We start from the raw sequence: 19,286 nt of genomic DNA on the forward strand, positions 1-19,286 counted from the left end.
CCCCCCAACAAAAAACACGAAGTCGGGAGATGATCATTCTCTTGGACACGAATATAAAAGGTGTTTTTAAAAGGAAAAAGTAGTAATCACAACGCATAGCCCTTTTGCAACCTTTTATATTAAAAAAAACTTCTATAATTTTGTGAAATTGTTTTGGATAATGCACTGAAAATTCGTAGGACCCAATCAGATTTCAAGAAATTGAGTTGTGTGACTATGTCCACGTGAACTAATTATATTTGTTAGTTTCAAAAGAAAAAATAATAATATTTGTTAGTTTTCCTATAAAAGACTAATATTTGTTAGTTTCAAAGAATATTTTATATTATTTGCGTTTTCTTTTCGGATTCAATTTTCAGCGAAAATACAAAGCATATCATCATTTTATAGTTCTATGATTCTATCTATCGTTAATCATTATCGAACAATCATATCTTAGAATTAAACTTATTTTTGTACCTTACTTATATATTAACTGACGTAAATAATGTATACAAGAAAAAGAAAAAAATATATATATTTACTTACTTCCAGATATCAAGGGTTAGCATTCTCAGGCCAGATGTTTAGGCTTTATTTGGGCTTACTTATATAGTTATTATCGGGCTTTGTTAATAGAAGCCTGTATAATTTAATTAATAATTAAATTTATTACTAAGAGTTTTCCTGCGCCAAGCGCAGAAATAGTAATTTTAACGTAACATTTTTTATTTCAAAAGAAAATTTTGATTTATATTTCAACATTATTAATTTATATTTTAACTTCAATAGTTATAAAAAATCATAAACATATTTTTGTAATCTTATTTTTTTATTTGGTACAATTATTTAAATTTGATTTGATTTAATTTTTAATAAAGATAAAATTAGATTTTATAAAAATAGTTTTAATTATATTATTGTGTTTAATGATTATTTATTTTAAATATATATATATATATATCTTCCCATCTAATTTTAAATATATATACACACATATATATATATATATATATATTTACATATAAATATAAATTCTATTTGTTTGTTTTAGTTAAATTGAAAAATCTTTTTGTTAATTTAAATGATGAAGATGAACAGATAAATTTAAATAATGTTTAAATATTTAACTATCAATTTTTTTTTGATTAATGTTACTCTATTTATTTTATTTTTATTAATGTGAGATACATATATACATATATATTATTATTTTAATTGTGATATATGAATTATTAATATATTTAATAGTTTACCATAAATAAATATTTATATGAAAAATTGACATGAATGATGATATATGAGTTATTTTTATTACCATATTTAAAATCTCTGCAAAAAAAAAATTAAATTTTTATAAGAAAATTTTACATCTCACTATTAATATGATGCCATATCACTATTTTCATATATATATATTTACATACAAATATAAATTTTAATAAATTTGAGAATTTGTTTATTTTAGTTAAACTGAAAAATCTTTTTGTTAATTTAAATGATGAAGATGAACGGATAAATTTAAATAATGTTTAAATATTTAACTATCAATTTTTTTTTGGATTAGTGTTACTTTATTTAGTTTATTTTTATTAATGTGAGATACATATATACATATATATTATTATTTTAATTGTGATATATGAATTATTTTTATTACCATATTTAAAATCCCTACAAAAAATTTAAATTTTTACATCTCACAATTAATATGATGTCATGTCACTATTTTCTAAAACCATGTCATATATTTTAAGTGTCATGTCATCTTTTTTTCATCGAGAATAATTGTAGTGACGACATGTGTATAAATCACTTCGCAAATATCGTCTAGGGGGACTAGGGGATGTCTCTAAAACATATTTACGGATCTCTGAAACTATATATTTCTGAAATGGTCTCTCTAAACTGTATATTTCTAAAAAAAGATCATGTGTATCAGTGTATGTGTAACAGAGCAATAAGGTTAAACTCAAAAATCAACGAGAAATGCTTGGGCTATAACTTCTATTATAGATAAACTGTAAACCTCACAGAAAACAAAACAAAAATAAATTGACGTAGAAGAGGAGTACCTCGCTCTCTATATTTCTCAAATCATTAGATAGTGACTTGTCAAGAACGTACACAAAACACAAAAACTTCACATGTCATTCTCTGTTCTTTGATTTGGGGATATATATGTGTAATCTACAAATGGTCAATACTTCAATCAAATATGGTCCAAACACTGAAAAAGAGGAAAGCACAAAATCTTAATGTTGATTTTTTTTTTGAACGAAAATGTTGATTATTAATAGATATGGAAGAAAAATCAAGAAATATAAAAGCAAGATCTTCATGTTTCTCTCCTCTTTAATGTTTTTCTGTGAATTTTGCTCAGCTTTTCTTTCACAGCCCACCATCCAACCAAGCACTATAGATAATTCAACAAAAAAATGAATCAAACACTTTCGTTTATTTTCTCCATCTTCATTTTATTATATGAGTGATTGACGACTGATATGTCATGTAAAAGAGAAGAGAGGCAAACACATTACATCTGAGAGTTCATTTTGTATGTGTGATTTCTACTTTTAAGGTTTTATAACATTTGTATACTTTCTTATGAAGAAAGATCATTCATATATGTGTATAAGACTATATATTTCTTGTTTATTTTAGTATAACATGTGTTTTAATCCTAGTTATCAATATCATATATATTGTTAGTACATACATTATTGATATTTATCCTTTCAGAAAATGAAACAATTCAGTTTCTTAAACCTTTTTATGAGTGATTCACGTTTAATAGTTTTATTAAAATCATAGTAAATATTTTTTTAGTTAAATTTTTCATAATTATTTATAAATGAATTCTTAAAAATTTAAAGCACATATCTCATGATCTAGAAATTAATATTAGTGAACATTCAAACTACTGAAACGAAAATGAAAAAAACTTTCACAATATATATTTGTTTTACGTAAAGAAAAATAGTAAATATCACAAGAACATATGATTCTTTATTTGATATACAATAGTAGGAAGAGTTGAAACCAATAAAACCTTGAAACATGTGATAGATATTTCAACAAAGAAAGAAACAAAAGGACAAGATGAAAACAAACACATAGTTAAAGAAGCCAATAGCAAAAGTGAAGCCATTAGAGTCCACTTTAGTAGCTGTAGAGAAGCTTCCTTGTGGTGTGTGGGTAGTGAGAACCACAACGATCCAATCATCTTCTTTACCAATACCCATTCCCGTAAACTTAGAATCGTTCAAACTCAACGAGTATTGTGACTTGGTGAAGTTTGTGAGGACGAGGCTTGGGCTCGACTCTAAGAAAGGAACACATGCGGGCATGATCAAGCCGTCTCTTGTGTCGGAGACGCTTAAGTGGCATTTAGCTAGAATATTAGGGTAGTCTGTGAACTGTGGCTCGGTTCCGGGTACTGTGGCTGAGCCAGTGTCGTTGGTGCATTGCTTGTTCTTGAGTTGATCAGCTATTTCGTCGGCTAGACACTCTGCGTTCTCGTTGTTGTTTAAGGTTGTGAGATTCTGTGATGCTCTGTAGCTGTTGATGCCTATGAAAAGAACGTCCTCTTCATCTGCGTATTCACAATCTCAAATCAAGAATTAGGAAAATACATTATAAGTAAATAGATAGTGAATCTATCAAGAGTACTTGAACAAGAAGATCATGAAAAAAGGAGGAAGTTACCGATGTCGCTAAGCACATGACGACTAAGGAAGATAAGGATAAAGTAGATAAGGAGAAGCTTGTAAGTCGCCATTTGAAACTGATTCAACTACTCTCTTGATGATGGTTTTTTCATTTCTTGGCGCTGAATGGCTTTTATTTATTAAGGGTGAGAAAATGGTTACGTAGCCTTTATTTTGAGAGTTGTGTTATGATTCTGTTGTGTTTTTCCTGCTCGTTGGACATTGACGTAGCGCCAAACGTTCAAGGCCTTTAACTAACTAGTTCGTTGAGGATTATATCATCCTCCTATACGAGGTCGATCTGTTATGAATAGGTCTAGGCATATTATCCAAACTCGAAAACCGAACTGAAACGGAACCGTCAGAAACCAAAACCGGACCAAAATTTATAAAACCCAAAACGATTCTTATTTTTCTAAGCAAAAAAAAAAACAAACCGGAACCAATCCCAAAACCGAATGGATACCCAAACACTCGAAATACTAATTAAATATCTAAAATATAATTTATAAATCAAAAAATATTTTGTTTAAAAAAAACAGAAACATCCATATGTTTTTTTTTTTTTTTGTTTTTTTGAGTTTAACTCATGATTTCGGGGTTTTATCGGTTTTTGGGTTTAAAGCCAAACCACATCCGAATTATATTAACTCGGTTCCGTTAGGGGTTTCATAAAAATTGAAAATAGATCCAAACCCGACCAGATCGAAACCGATCTGAGCTGAGCTAGTCATGAACATGGAACAAGAGCAAGCCATTATGTATTTCCATGTTGTGCTTCATCAAATAAGGTGTTGAACTCATGACACTATGTCAGTAACTAGATTTCTTGAGACTAAGTAAACCAAATCTAGTGATAAAGAACCAGAACTTGGCAGCACATAAACTCACTTACGAACACAAAGTTGAAATTTGAAACAAAGTTCTTGAAAAACTCTATGATTTCATTGATTTGTTATTACAAAACATCTACTGTAAGTACCAAGAAGTGATCAAAATACCAAACACACAAATCAAAGTCCACTTACTCCATAACTGCGACTCCACCTACATCTTTGATCTTCTCTATGATTCCATCAGCTTCCTCCTTCGTCAAACCTTGTTTAATCACAACAGGTACTTTCTCCACAAGCTCTTTCGCTTCCTTGAGACCCAAACTCGCGAACACTCTCACTTCTTTAATCACTTTGATCTTTGCAGCTGTATCAAACTTCTACAGCTTCACATCAAACACCGTCTTCTCCTTCTTCTCCTCTTGTTTTCCCGTTCCAGCTTCTTGTTTCGCTCCCAAACTCATCATCCCTTGCGTCCAAATCATCTCTTGCTTCGGAAGCCTCAGGTGTTCGTTGAGTGCAGGACTGATTACTTTCCGCTCTTGTGGAGACATTGCAGCTATACGCTCAGCTATCTCCATGATCTTGCTTGAAGGCTGGGGTCTAGGACCGTACGGATCATAAAGTGATAGACACAGAATCTTTCTGTAAGAAACGAACTTGCACAGACCAGTTTACTTGGCATTGGCGAGAATGAACGTTCTTGACAAGTGATATAAAGCTTCTTCATGACTCTATTAAAAAAAAAAAAAACAGAACGAATGATCCAAACTCAGTAAGTTCGTACCAAAATAAAAAAATGGGATCCATGAATCATAGACAAATAATGTGAGAATAAGAGCTATGAAAGAAGAGAAGAAGATGATAAAGAATGAACTGGCTTACCTCCGGCGTTGCAGTTGGAGCTAACGGATTAGCTTCGCCGGGTCAGAGGTGATGGTGCAGGCGAGGAAGAGGAGACGAGATGGGTTTAGGACGAACATTTCGATTTATGGGCTAAGCCCAATGGATTCTCAACAACAAAACTTTTTACTTCCTCTCATTGGGTTCTGAGTTATAATTTCTTTAAATGGGCTAAGCCCAATAGTATAAAACTGACAAGAAACAAATGATTTTTACCAATAAAAGAAAGCTAACATTTTACCATGATATTTTAAAATCATTTCTTATTCAAATTAAAACAATGTTATTAAACACCATCAGTTTTTCCATTATAACATTGTTTTATAATTCATTCAAACAATTACTTCCATTTTAACCAAGGTCAAGCAATTATTGTAGAACTTTGAAAAGCTAGTAGATTTGTTAATCATTTGTTATTGAGTTCAATTATAGTACATAAACTATGATGAACAATTATAAATACAATGATACATATTTAAAAATCTAGATTCAAATGAATAATGAATCAATTTGAAATGAATAAAAAGTTTAAATCTGATATATTTTAATATAATGAAATTGATTTTAGTTTATAGAGGATGTTGCGCAGTCAGCGAATCTCTTTCTTTACCGCTGAGCTTTCTTCACCGAGCTTTAACAAGTTAAAGGAATGGCTGATCTTGAACTTGAACTACATCCTCCGGCGCTCTCCATGAACGAGATTGATCCAGCTGGAACTTCCTAATCGCGTACCAGTGAAATTGCAGGGATTTGGCAAGTGGACAATGTCCATATGGTTGATCGGAACCCCTGGGTTCCGACCTTGACCAGTATTGTGGGACTAGTTCGAAGTGGTGTATTGTTCTACAACACAAGAAAGGCTGTGGGGCGCTTTTTCTTCGACGCTGATGGTGATCTTATCAGTTGATGATTAGGGCTCCTAATGGGGGCGTTGGGCTGTTACCTTTGGTCATTACTTTTTGGAGGAGAGGTATGAAGTTGAATGAACTAACACAAGTTTACTCTTTCTCGTATGTAAAACTTAATGTGTGAAAACTTTGATGTCTGAAGAGGTTGATGGTTAGGTTTTGATCGTATGTAAGACTTTGATGTCTGAAGAGGTTGATGGTTAGGTTTCTTTAATGTAATGGTTTTTCACCCACAAAAACTCCAAAAATCTTGGTTTATCTAGCTTTCTATTTCAATGTCCTTTTCTCCATCAACCTCTATAAGCAAATCCATTGAAAGCTATGAAAATTTTTTTTTATAGAGAACCAATAACACCTCCTAAAAAAAAAAAACACCTCCTACGAAGATTCATAGATGATCTTATTTCAAATTCAACTCTTAGACAATTACATAAGAAACTAAATAATAGATGTTATGCAGAAAAATAAAGTTGTCTAAAGCAAGAACCAACAGAAGCTAAACACCACAAAGTTTAGGAGCCAAAAAAAAAATCAATGAACTTAATGCATCTTTGGCATCAAGCTTTTCTGCCCAACCATTTATAGCATATGAATCATTAAGAGAAACACAAATGACAGAATCAATGAGTCACACCGCTACTGTGACAGGTTGGTCTTGAAACACGATTTAAAGTTGAAAACAAAACGCTTTGGATTTACATTTCAAAAGTACCCGGAGGAGCCGTGCTTACCTTATAAGAATTAAACATTCACCTAAGACATCATTTGCTAGAATATCACTAAATTCAATTTCAATAATATTTTTTTTCTATTAATCTTTGCTTTTACCATAAAGTACAATAATTTGTCATATTTGATATTTCTACTTTAACCTTTTAAAGCACACGTTTGCTTTAATCAATTTGATATTATTGAAATAAATAATATAACTAAGAAAGAATAAACTTACACCAAACAAGTTTTTTTTTTAATTTTAATTTGATTGTCATTTTCTTGCAGCCACAAAATCGTTAAATTATCATCAATTTACCATATTAACTCTACTCTCTCTATCATATTTAATATTTATTATACTTTTAAAAGAAAATATTTTCTTATATTTGTTTCAAATTTCTGTCGTGTTAAGTGTAGTATTTTTTAATTAGTTTCAGTAGGTTAGATTTATCTTTGTTTTGAGTTTGTTAACTTTTTTTTTTTGGTAAAAAAAAGGGTGTTTTCACCTCTTCACTTAACTATTTTTTCTATTAAATGAACCAGTTATAAAATTTAATTTTGAAAACTTGCACTAATTTAGACTAAGTGAAAATGGTCTAATCTTTATATTTTTTTTGTTAGCTTAGTTATTTAATATTTTATATAACAATGTTGTTTCTTGTTCTAAATATTTTTTTTAACTAAATGACTTTTTTCAGTTTGATATGATTACTCAAACTATCTCGCAAATACACAGTTTATAGAGTTAATAAACTGGTTTCTAATGTGATCATAGAGATATTAAACCAGATTGGTATACGATACTCTCTTTGTTTTATAATAAGTGTCATTCTATCTTTTTTTTTGTTACATAAAAAGTGTCATTCTACAATTTCAATGCAAATTATACTTACTTTCAGCTGAAAATTAATTGTAAACTTCATTGATTTTATAAATAATTTTATTTATCAAAAATACTATTGGTCAGAAAGATGTAATTAATAACAACTTACGTATATTTCCGTTATTTTTTTAGTTTGGGTGAACTTTCCGAGAGAGTATATAGTAAACGTTAACTGTAACATAATGTCGACCAGATTAATAATGACAAATTTTACTTTCTTTATCTCTCTCTCTGGGCTCGTGCTCAACATCTACAGAATCTAATATGGTATCACATCAATTGTTCTTCTCTTCTGTTTCATCTTGTTGATTTAGAGTCCGATTCGAGCTTCTTCTTTCTCGGTATCTGATGTTGGAACCAAAACCATCCATCTCTAAGGTTTTCAATCTAATTTCTCAAAAAGAATGACAGAGTTCAATGAAAACAAATGACACTATTTCAGTGATATCTAAGGCATCGCCAACAGCCACATCTTTTGAACAACTGGTTGCTGCATATGTTCCTGCTTACAAACAGAAGGAAGAACTATTTGTTATCATTGCGGCATGGGTGATCATACAGTAAACCGACGTTGCAGACTTCATGGATACCCTGCTGGATATAAAACCCAGGGCCGGCTTAGATAGGGGGCGAGCGGTGCGACCGCCCCGGACCCAATCGTTATCCTCCTATTTCTTAATACATAAGGGTCCAATTTTTTTATAAAAATAAGAAAAAGGGCCCATTTTTTTTTTTTTTTAACTCAAAATTTTATAATCTTTCATAACGGAACACATCGTGGATTACAAAAGCCGGCAGAAAATGGTAATATCTCCGGAAGCAATAGCCCAAAAGAGGGAGATAATAACAATGAGGTAGGATAATACGAAAAAAAGCATTAAAGAGCCACATGTACTAAAGCTGGAACTAATGGACTGATCATAACTCGCAGACACTCCTGAAAAACATGAGACCAAAGATAACCAAAGAACCAATGACTTAGGCAAACCCAACCCTAAAGGGTACACCACCAATCCAAAACAGGTGCACCATCGGAACAAGCATGAGCGATGATAAACTTACATCAACACCAAAGACTGTTGCAAACCGGAGCCAAGGCAGAACCAAGTCAAAACCAAACACCTAGGCTCAAGGACACAAGAACTTGAAATGCTAAAGGGAAAAACACCGGCGAAGATTTACAGGTCTTACACGCGGACACTCGTTAGGCAGAATAGCGATCTACAGAGCTAAAACTGGTCACCTCCTCGCAAGAGAAAACCTACAAATCAAACTCACTGCTTCGTCTCCATGGTGGATAAAGGAGATGTTTAGTAGATTCCTCCACAGCAAATATACCTCACACCGACGAATCCAAAAAGCTAGAACAAGGCGAAAAAAGAATTGGCCATAACTGCAAGCAACCGAAGAGAAACAGAAGCACCACAACCCAAATCTAAAGCAACCCTCGACTTGACAACAACGACCTTCACCTAAACTACCATAAACCATAGAAGCCTAGATTAAACTAAAGAGAAAGAGGATATCCTCCCTCACATAGTGACGGTGAAGAGCACCGCCAACCACGGAGGGAGATCGGCCCAAAATTTTTTATATGAAAGTATTTTTTTATTTCCATAGATTTATTTTTAAAAATACTTCTGGTATTTCGAAAAAAACATATATTTATCAGATTTCTTTTTTTTTAAATAATAGTTTAGAAATTAATTTTTTTTTGTCCCAGGGTCCGTGACACCATTGAGCTGGCCCTGATAAAACCCCTGGTTACACTAAGCAGTCTTATCACACAAGGGAAGCCTCAACAATCATGGCCACCGAGAAAGGAGAATGGGGCAATATTTTATTGTTCGAGAATCTGGTGATATCTCTATGCATGATCAGCATGGAGTTCACTTGAGAAAATGTCACCTCCGACTAGATACAAATGTTTCTAAGTGCTTTGAACAAACCTTAAGAAGTTCTCAGATTTCATGCAGCACAGTTAAACTATTAGATGGAACAACTTCCTTCAAAATCTCAACTACATCTCGTTCCTTATACCTCTTCTTCTTCAAGAACCAATATGAAAAGAATGTTTCAGATAGCCATCTAGCTCTCTGGAATTACAAAAGAGAAGCAAAATTAAAAATAGCAAAAAAAGAGTAAGGAGTGAAGCAGTCAAACCAAGAAGAATTACTAGTTTGAATTAGCTTGATGGTATTAGCTGCTTACTATGTGTTTTGGTCTTGCTCCATTTTTCTATAGCGTTATACCAATCCCATTGGAAAAAGAGAGCGACTAGTCTTATAGGCCCTGCGGTAATAATTTCAAGAAACGCTAGCCAAAACGACCTCTGAGAGGACATGCCGGTTGTCGCGAGAGACAATAAAAATCCTTCAAAGTTGCATGAGACTGTGAACTTTCCTGCCTTGATTCCATCCATAGCTTTCCTGGCTACTTCTTACGTTTTCATTGAACCAGGGGACGCAGCTATTATGGTAGTGAACTCAGGCAGGACCTCAGGCCTGCTCTTCTGTTCTGTGAGATGAAAACAAGGAAATCAAATAAAAACCCTTATCATCATCAAGAACTTCATAATATAAAATTCAATGAACTGAGAATTATCAGATTCTACTTCACTCTCAGTAATTGTCTTTTACGAGATTGTCATCACTCAGTACTTCACACATCACAGTTCTTCCGAGCCGGCAATCTCGTAATGAAGAATAAAATAAAAGACTATAAAGTTGATAGAGTATACAACGACTCAGACCAGATAAGGGCACAGGTCTGATCTCATAATAACAACCAAAGATCAACTATATTTTCATGTCTTCATATCTCCCAACCATATAGTACAGCCTGTATGTAGTCTGTCTCCAACTTTTTGGATGCATTTTAATTGCGTTATCAGCTCAGCATAAGTAAACTCATTAGCGGCACTACCTAATCCCAGTGACATCAACACAAAACACAATACCACGAGTTTGATACAATTATTCAGACCAGATAAGGTCAAGAATTTAATCTCATAACAACAACTAAAGATCAACATTAGTTTCATATCTCCCAACCAAAACGTACAACCTTTATGTAGTCTGTCTCCAACTTTATAAGGAAACTCGTTAGTGGCATTACCTAATCCTAGCTACTTTCATGTTCTGTTATACTCTATGCATACTAATGAATCTTTAAAAAATAGTAGACAAAAGCTTCAGAGTAATGTATTTGTTTACCTTCTTCAAAACCAGGTGTATCGGTGTCAGGAGGAAAAACAAGAGTGACATGAATATCATCAGCAATAACTTCTTGTTGCAGTGACTGTGCCAAACCTTAAGCCCAAACTTGCTCGCTGAATACGCAGCATAGCCATAGATACCCACCTGGAACATAAAAAGAACATACTTCATCAAAATAATCTGCATGATGATTACACCGGGTGGTCCTGGTCAAAGCCAAATGAACCATTGGCTTCAAATCCCAATTTTTTTTGAAGAAAACTAAATAGATATAAGAACCTATGAAGCACGGGGACGGCAATTCATAGCCGTCTCACGTACCCGTTACGTTTTTGAGACGGGGACACGGTGGGGACGGCAAGGTATATTGCCTATATAAGACCTCAAATGTGTAAAAAAATCATTAATTTTTTTATTAAATCGCCTATATAACCCTCAAATCTAAGATTTAAGGCCTGTGATTACATGTACACAAAGCTCATTCAAAGAGACGATGTGGAACTCAGTGGTGATGATGGTCGGGGAAGATGACATAACGGATTTGTAATAAACAAACGAACCGAAAAGTCGCCTAAGAGCAAGATTAACCATAGAACCGGGTTCTTAATTATTTTTTATATAATATATTTAGCTTAAGGACTTTTTAAAAATATAATAGATTTAGGTTAAGGACTTTTGTTAAGAAACTTCTTGTTTTAACGGATTCAATGGTAGATTCTTAATTTGGGGTTCTTAAGAAAAAAAATTATTAAAGATAATTTTATTTATTTAAAAAACATATTAAAAGATAACATTTAAAACATAGATTTAAAAAAAAACATGAAAACAAATATTAGTAAAATAAACGAGAATAATTTGAAAGAAACATCCGAGCTCAGTTGTTGTCTTCATCACGTCCGAATTTACGCCATATATTTTCAACCAAATTAGCTTTCAGTTGTTGATGCATTTGTTTATCACGAATTCTAGTTCGAACACCCATCATATTGGCGATATTTGTAGGAATGTCTGTAGAATACGTGAGATAGACATGTGAACTTCTGTTGTCTTCCCCTTGTTGGAACTCTGAGACATAATACTGAGTGTATCCATCTCGTTCGTCTTCTACTATCATATTATGAAGTATGATACATGCCCTCATAATCTTCCCAATTTTGACTTTATCCCAAAAAAGTGATGGGTTTTTAACAATGGCAAAACGAGCTTGCAGGACTCCAAAAGCACGCTCGACATCTTTTCGGACAGCTTCTTGATGTTGAGCAAATGAAACCGCTTTCGGGCCTTGTGGTATTGGAATAGATTGGATAAAAGTTGCTCATTTCAGATAAATACCATCGGTGAGATAGTAAGCCAAATTATACTCTCTTCGATTGACATAGAAAGTGACTTGCGGAGCTTGACCTTTTATTATGTCATCAAAAACAGGTGAGCGATCAAGAACATTGATATCATTTAAGGTACCTGAAGGTCCAAAAAATACATGCCATATCCATAGATCATAGGAAGCAACTGCCTCTAAAACGATTGTGGGTTTTCCCGAACCACGTGAATATTAACCTTTCCAAGCGGTGGGACAATTCTTCCACTCCCAATGCATACAATCGATGCTTCCTATCATCCCGGGAAATCTACGATGCTCTCCAATATCAAGAAGACGTTGAAGATCAGCCGGTGTTGGTCATCTTAGGTACTCATCGCCGAATAAATTTACTATTCCTTCCACAAAAATTTTCAAACATGACCGAGTAGTAGTTGAACCGAGCCGGAGGTATTCGTCAACCGCATTAGCCGCCGTACCATATGCCAAGACACGAATAGTTGCAGTACATTTTTGAAGCGTAGAGAGACCAAGCCTTCCGAGACCATCTTGTTTTTGTTGAAAGAATTCCATTTCATTGGAGAGTCGATCAACAATTTTCATGAACAACGGCTTGTTCATTCTGAATCGTCGGTGGAATAGATTATCAGGATATGTTGGAGTTTCACTGAAATAATCATTCCACATACGAAGATTGTCTGCTTCACGGTTTCTTTCGATGTAAACTCGTTTTTTCCTTCTTCTTCGCTCTTCTTGTTGATCACCATAATTAATACAAAGATTTTTGAACGTTTGATCAAAAAATTGATCAAAATGTTGATCAAATGTTTCATCTAATTCCTCAAAATTATTATGAGAAGATGATGCCATAAGATGGTGGAGAAGTATGAACTAGACTGGAACAAGAGATGACAAATTGTTTGGAACAAGAATGAAACAAGAGATGAGAAATTGTGAAAACGAGAAGTATGGAACTATAATGTGTTTGTTAATATGATGAGAAGTATGGAACAAGAATGTGTTTGGTTTTGTGAAAACGCGAAATGTGATAAGTATGGAAGAAGAGAGTGTTTGTTAATAAGATTGGAACGCGAAAGGAGAAGTGTGATAAGAATGAAATAAGAGATGACCTTAAATACAAAAGAGAGAACAAGTTTACACAACACATGACACATACATACAAATCTCACAGCTTCTCCGTGACACAATAATACAAAAGAGAGAAGACACAATTATACAAAAGAGACACCGAGACAATAATTCACATGAGAAAGTGAGACAATAATTCATATAAGACACTGAGACACTGCTGCTTCCACATGAGACACTGTTGTTTCCATTCCGTGATTAACTGCTGCTTCCACTCCGTGATTCTTCGACTCTTGATGCTTCCATTTTCACTCCGTAACCTGAAAATATTGACAAGCAACATGAGAATACTTAGCACAAGCATTTAGATAAACAAACAACACAATCATTTATATTATTCAAACGAAGACCTTATCATGAGAATAACACAACCATTACATTACTTGTATAACACAAGGACTAATGCCTTGTGTCACACGGAGACAAAGATCAGGAGAACAACACAACAAACATCAAAGCAGCACACAAGTAGACCTTAAACAACAGAAGCTTAAGCGAATCAGATTAAAACAACAAACAACAAAGCAGCACTGGAGTAGACCTTAACCAACAGAAGCTTAAGCGAAACTTCTTCTTAGACTAGAACTAACTAGACAGCAACTCGGTAATGAACTTCTTCTTCAGCTCTTCTTCATACTCAGCTAGCTCTTGTTTAGCGAGTAATGAGTCAAGAAGCCTCATCTTCGACAGCCTCTCTTTGACAGCCAAGTCCTCCTTTTTGATTGTCCACATAATCTGAACCTCATTGAGCGCCTTACCCTCAGCCATTGTCTTCTTACCATGTCCCTTTAATGCCTTAACACCCGCTGGCCTAATGGTTGCTTGCTTATCTTCACCAGTGGTGGCTTCAAATGCGTGCGAGCTTGATGATTGTGCACTGTCATCAAACAAATTTCTCCTCTTAGCGCTTCCTTTGGTTTTAGAACCAGACAAGTCACACCATTTCTGGCCATTCCGCAACTCCTTCCATGCGTGCTCAAGAGTGAACTTCTTTTTGTGATTGTTGTAGAAGATCTCATGAGCAAGTTTGAGAACATCAGTCTCGTTTTGGCCGCTACTTCTCTCTCGACTAGCAGCTTCATACGACCCACAAAACTTGTTGACTTGATCGTTGATCTTCTGCCACCTCTGCTTACAATGACTAGCTTCTCTCACTTCAGAACCTGCAACTTTGGAACTTGCCGCAAAGTATGTAGCAATCCTTTTCAGAACGCACCAGCTCTTTGCTCATTGCCCACAATTGGGTCTTTGCTTGTGTTTAGCCAAGCGCTGATGAGGGCAATATCATCTACTGGTGTCCATGTCATCCTTTCCCCTCGCTCTGCAGGACTGTCTTCTTCCTTCGCTCGACTGGTAAAGAAAGGGATTTGGGAGGAAGAAACTTCGACATTGTCTTGAACATAACCAAAGACAGTGTCTTGCTGACTATTCAAAAGGTCAACAAAGTTTGAGATCTGCTTATATGAATTGGAATCCATGGAAGAGAAGAAGGCAGAAAGAAAAAAAATTATGTTTTTGATAGATGGAAGAGAAGAAGGATATTTATTTAATAGAAGAGAAGAATGATACTTATTTAGAAGAGAAGAAGGCAAGAAGCATAAATCACGGCAAGAAGAAGGCAAAAAGCATTGATCGCGTTCATAACACCCAACCATTTCGACTAGACCTTTATCTAACACAGAGTTAAAGCTATATTTATTACCTAACACAGAGTTATCAGTAACCACACCATTAATTACAACGGGTTCAATATAGAGTTACAGCTATCACTAACCACAATCAGTTCAATTCACAACACATCAATCTGACCCTAAGAAATATTTATCCAACTTTCAATCTATGTAAGTTATCAAGATAGGCGTTTTACCTGTATTGCAATTGTAGTCAAGCCTTGATGTCTCTTGATCCGAACCATCTTGATCTGAACCTTGATGTCTCTTGATCCTTTAGTGGAACATTGATGTCCTCTTGATCCGAACCATCTCAACACACACAGAAAAAAAACAAATCAAAATGGATCAGAGGTGATCTTTATTCAAAGACTAGACCTTCTCTCATATGAAGTAGAACCATACACAAGAACACAATTATTCAAAGACTCCGAGACATTACCACAATTATTCAAAGACTCTGAGACATTAACGACACACAAAAAAACAATTATTCAAAGACTAGACCTTGTCTCATATGAAGTAGAACTAATTATTCAAAGACTAGACCTTATATCATATGAAATAGAACTAATTATCAAGTAGAACATTGATGTCCTCTTGATCCGAACCATCTCAACACACAAACAAAATTACAGAAGCAAACAAATCAAAATCACAGAGATATACCACAATCTAAGACATGCATCAATTGAACGACAACAATCTAAGACAAAAAAAAATAAAATTACTCGGCTTTACCTTTCACTTCGTCGAGTTGAGCCGTGGAGAGAGAGATAGAGGTTTTCCACCGTCGAGGAGAGCCGTCGAGCCACCAAGAGAGAGAGCCGTCGAGCCACCGAAAGAGACTCTGCGATTCTTCGCCAATGAGAGATGAAGAAATAGAGGCGGAGTCTTGGAGGAGAGCTAGAGAGACGCCTCGTCGTCGATCAAATAGGACACAATCGATGACTCCACCGACACAGACGACGTTTCCACCGACAGATACGCCGACGGCTGCAACCGATCAGTGATAGATCGAGAAAGACCGGCGGATTCGACGAGGAGAGGTAGAGAGACGCGGTTTCGCAGGCGAGAAGGAGAGAGAGAGGCCCACGGCTTTTGTCAAAAGAGAGAGAGATGTACCCAAAACACACCACGTGTCCCAGAAGAGCCGGATCTTCCTACCCCTAATTAAGAAGCGATTCTTCTCATTTAACCCATTTTTTATTTTTATTTAATTCTAATTAAACTAAGCACTCCCCTTAAACAACCTGGTTGATCATGGTCTAAGTATTTTTATCTCAACCGGTCGTTGAATTTCGCGCTGTAATTATTTTGTTGTTTTATTATTAAGTAGCCAAGGTTTTAAGTTGAATAAAATCTCTTATATATATTATTTTTTGACTAAAAAGCTCTTATATATGATGTTACCATTATCAAATACTATAATACTGCAGCATTTTATATTTTTATCAAATTCAAAATGATAATACATTATGTAGTTTTCGATTGATTAACACATTATACAAGTGATGAACAAATAATTATTTTTGGAAATTATTTTTATTTCTTCTGAAACCGATTCCACAAGAGAAGGTGATACGTGACTACGTTTGCTAGGGTTAGAAAAGGTTAAGTTTGCACTCTGCAACTTGTAAGAAACAGATTTTGAGTTATTCTTTCACGTATTGATATGTGGTAGTATTATTTGACATTTAATACTAATTTAAGAAAATTACAGCTACTTGACAGAAAACATACAGCTCTGATCTGGTACTGGTCCATAGAAATTTCTAAACTGTGAACTTCTGTTTTCTAATAAAAATATTATATAGAAGAATATACATATATAATTCTATGTCTGTGTAATAGAAAGAAATTAAATATACTAAAATTATAATATGGAAAAGAAAAAAAAATAAGAGTGATGGGCATGTAGGCATGTGGGTGTGAGTCTGTGTCAGTCTTTTTCTTCTTTAGATCTGACTTTTGTTTATTCAAACATTGTTGCCAACATAACTGTTACTCTGTACCTGTGAGGTCCTAAAGAGATTGAATGGTTCTGAACCTGACATGGAAGACTTTCCAAACTCACATGAGAGTTGTCCTGGTCCAGAAATTAATTCCTACATTGATGTTCGTTGAGGACTAGTTTCATGGGGTTTATTTTTTACTTTGCTTAAAATAAATTAGACAAAATGATACAATTATATGGTAAGAGTGAGCAAGTTAATCTGTGTTGACAGTTGCGTAAATCACACCAAATCCCTTTAGATTGATGGTTCCTCCTTCATCCTTATTATTTGCTGATCTTACAAACATAAAATCTATAATATATCAATAATCAATTATATATAATATGAATTAATGACACAAATCCATGTCTTGAATTTTGATGGAGACTAAGTGAAGAGAGATGCTGCGTCTCTATAGGCTCTTCTTGAGTTGTTAGAAGGTGCATGATGAAGGGTAATGCGTTCTCGGTTGTTGTTGAGAGTTGTGTAGTTGTTGTCATAAACATGATGAGAAAACTGTTGCTTCGAGATGAGGGAACCGGTACTCCCTTGCTTCTTCTGACGAGGATGATTATGTTGTTGTTTCCTTCTTGGCTGAGTACATCTTGGGATGAACACTCCCGTCCCTTTGCTCTCTCTAATTAGGTTGTAATTCTGCTCATGGTACATCATATGTGGTGTTGATGATGTTTGGTAGTTTTCTCTGAACAACCCCTGTTTTTGAATTCAATGATCATCATCCACATCTAATCAAGAGAGATAGAGAGAGAGGTAATTGGACAAACCTGGAAGACAGAAGAGGAGAGTGAGATAGGGTTCTGTTCATCTTCATCTGTGATTAAGAGATTGATTTGCTTGCTTATGTCTGCATAGAAGACATCATCATCAAGCTCAAGGTCCATAGCCATATTTCTATCTTTCAAGTAGACTTTCTATTAGCCTTTTGTTGTTTGTAGGAAGAAGTATTTAGAAAAACGGTTCAAGTGGAGATGTGAGGGAGAATGTTCAAAGGGTGGCATAAATAGGCAAGAGCTAGGGTGTCATAGAGAGAAGTGCATGTGGGAGAGTGGGTCCAGAGTAGAGATAGAGTAAAGAGAAAAAGACAAAAATAGCACTAAATCAAGTTTATGTTCCCAATCTAGCACTCAAGGTCAAAAGTCACAAAAATAGCACTTAGTGGGTGGTATTGAATTCAAGAATTTGAAAGAATTCACATGTAATAACTTTTGCAGTATTTTAAATGATTTTATGAGATTTTAATGCAATTGTCTAATTCTTATGTTTACCTTTTGCCATAGAATTTAAGTGAATGTAAATTAATTTGTTGGAATTCAAATGGTAATACTAACGCTATGAATGATAACAAAAAAATACACAACTAGTAGTTAACTCTTAGATATTTTTTTACCAAAATAAAACACTTTGGAAAATTTTACTTTTTGTAGATAGATTTTTTTTACTAAAGGAATCTTTTTGGGTGAACTAGCCATGGACATTCGGGTTGAGTGAAACTGATGACATTTTATTTTATATGAAAGTGTTGAAACTTGTTTTTTCGGATATTCGGGTACCGTTCGGTTTTCGGTTCGGTTACGTTTCCGATTCGGTTATTCAGATATAGAAATATAGAAACCATTCAGATATTTGAGGCGGTCCGATTTTGGTTTCGAATAATTTGGTTTGATTCTATTTCAGTTTTTCGGTTCCGTTTTTGGAAAAGGAGAGACATGGAATTGGGCTGGTGTAGGTGATATGTCTTCTAAAGACGTAGTGGGTTATCGTGGGGTCAAATTGGTTCTAAAAATAACAAATCCCTTCATAAAAGCAAGGAATTGATCCTTTGCATTTTACATTACATTTTCCATTAAATTCTTTTCAAATGGCATTCCTATTAAATCTAACAAATATTGAATAACACTGGAATTTAAATGAATTGATAAAATATGCAATTGAATAACACAAGAATTTAAAAGAATTGATAAAATACACAATTGAATAACACTA

The 19,286-nt window shown here is 34.1% G+C and overlaps 3 protein-coding genes, 1 long non-coding RNA gene and 1 pseudogene across 5 annotated transcripts; all 5 read right to left on the reverse strand.

The window, feature by feature from the left end:
- Window positions 1-3,053: 3,053 nt before the first annotated feature.
- LOC106333975 (uncharacterized GPI-anchored protein At3g06035-like) lies at window positions 3,054-3,843 on the reverse strand. Its single transcript, XM_013772352.1, has 2 exons — window positions 3,688-3,843; window positions 3,054-3,574 (listed from the first exon to the last, which is right to left on the reverse strand). The coding sequence occupies exons 1-2, from the start codon at window positions 3,758-3,760 to the stop codon at window positions 3,054-3,056; spliced, it is 594 nt and encodes a 197-aa protein (XP_013627806.1). The 5' UTR covers window positions 3,761-3,843.
- A 788-nt stretch (window positions 3,844-4,631) lies between these two features.
- On the reverse strand, window positions 4,632-5,565 carry LOC106330144 (annotated as a pseudogene).
- Window positions 5,566-8,172: 2,607 nt separating this feature from the next.
- Window positions 8,173-11,359, reverse strand: LOC106333578. Of its 2 annotated transcripts, XR_001268418.1 has the most exons (4): window positions 11,146-11,359; window positions 10,142-10,447; window positions 9,880-10,026; window positions 8,173-8,432 (listed from the first exon to the last, which is right to left on the reverse strand). It is a non-coding gene; the product is annotated as an uncharacterized LOC106333578 (long non-coding RNA). The 2 variants fall into 2 exon arrangements; XR_001268417.1 differs by lacking the exon at window positions 8,173-8,432 and having other exon boundaries at window positions 9,751-10,026.
- A 2,454-nt stretch (window positions 11,360-13,813) lies between these two features.
- LOC106330145 (glutathione S-transferase T3-like) lies at window positions 13,814-15,093 on the reverse strand. Its single transcript, XM_013768683.1, has 3 exons — window positions 14,832-15,093; window positions 14,206-14,778; window positions 13,814-13,875 (listed from the first exon to the last, which is right to left on the reverse strand). The coding sequence occupies exons 1-3, from the start codon at window positions 15,091-15,093 to the stop codon at window positions 13,814-13,816; spliced, it is 897 nt and encodes a 298-aa protein (XP_013624137.1).
- A 2,336-nt stretch (window positions 15,094-17,429) lies between these two features.
- LOC106332021 lies at window positions 17,430-18,303 on the reverse strand. Its single transcript, XM_013770472.1, has 2 exons — window positions 18,068-18,303; window positions 17,430-17,996 (listed from the first exon to the last, which is right to left on the reverse strand). Exons 1-2 carry the CDS (start codon window positions 18,188-18,190, stop codon window positions 17,670-17,672), a joined length of 450 nt encoding a protein of 149 aa, XP_013625926.1. The 5' UTR covers window positions 18,191-18,303; the 3' UTR covers window positions 17,430-17,669.
- Window positions 18,304-19,286: the final 983 nt, after the last annotated feature.

This window comes from Brassica oleracea, chromosome C3 (genome assembly GCF_000695525.1).
Source record: "Brassica oleracea var. oleracea cultivar TO1000 chromosome C3, BOL, whole genome shotgun sequence".
Classification (NCBI taxonomy): Eukaryota; Viridiplantae; Streptophyta; class Magnoliopsida; order Brassicales; family Brassicaceae; genus Brassica; species Brassica oleracea.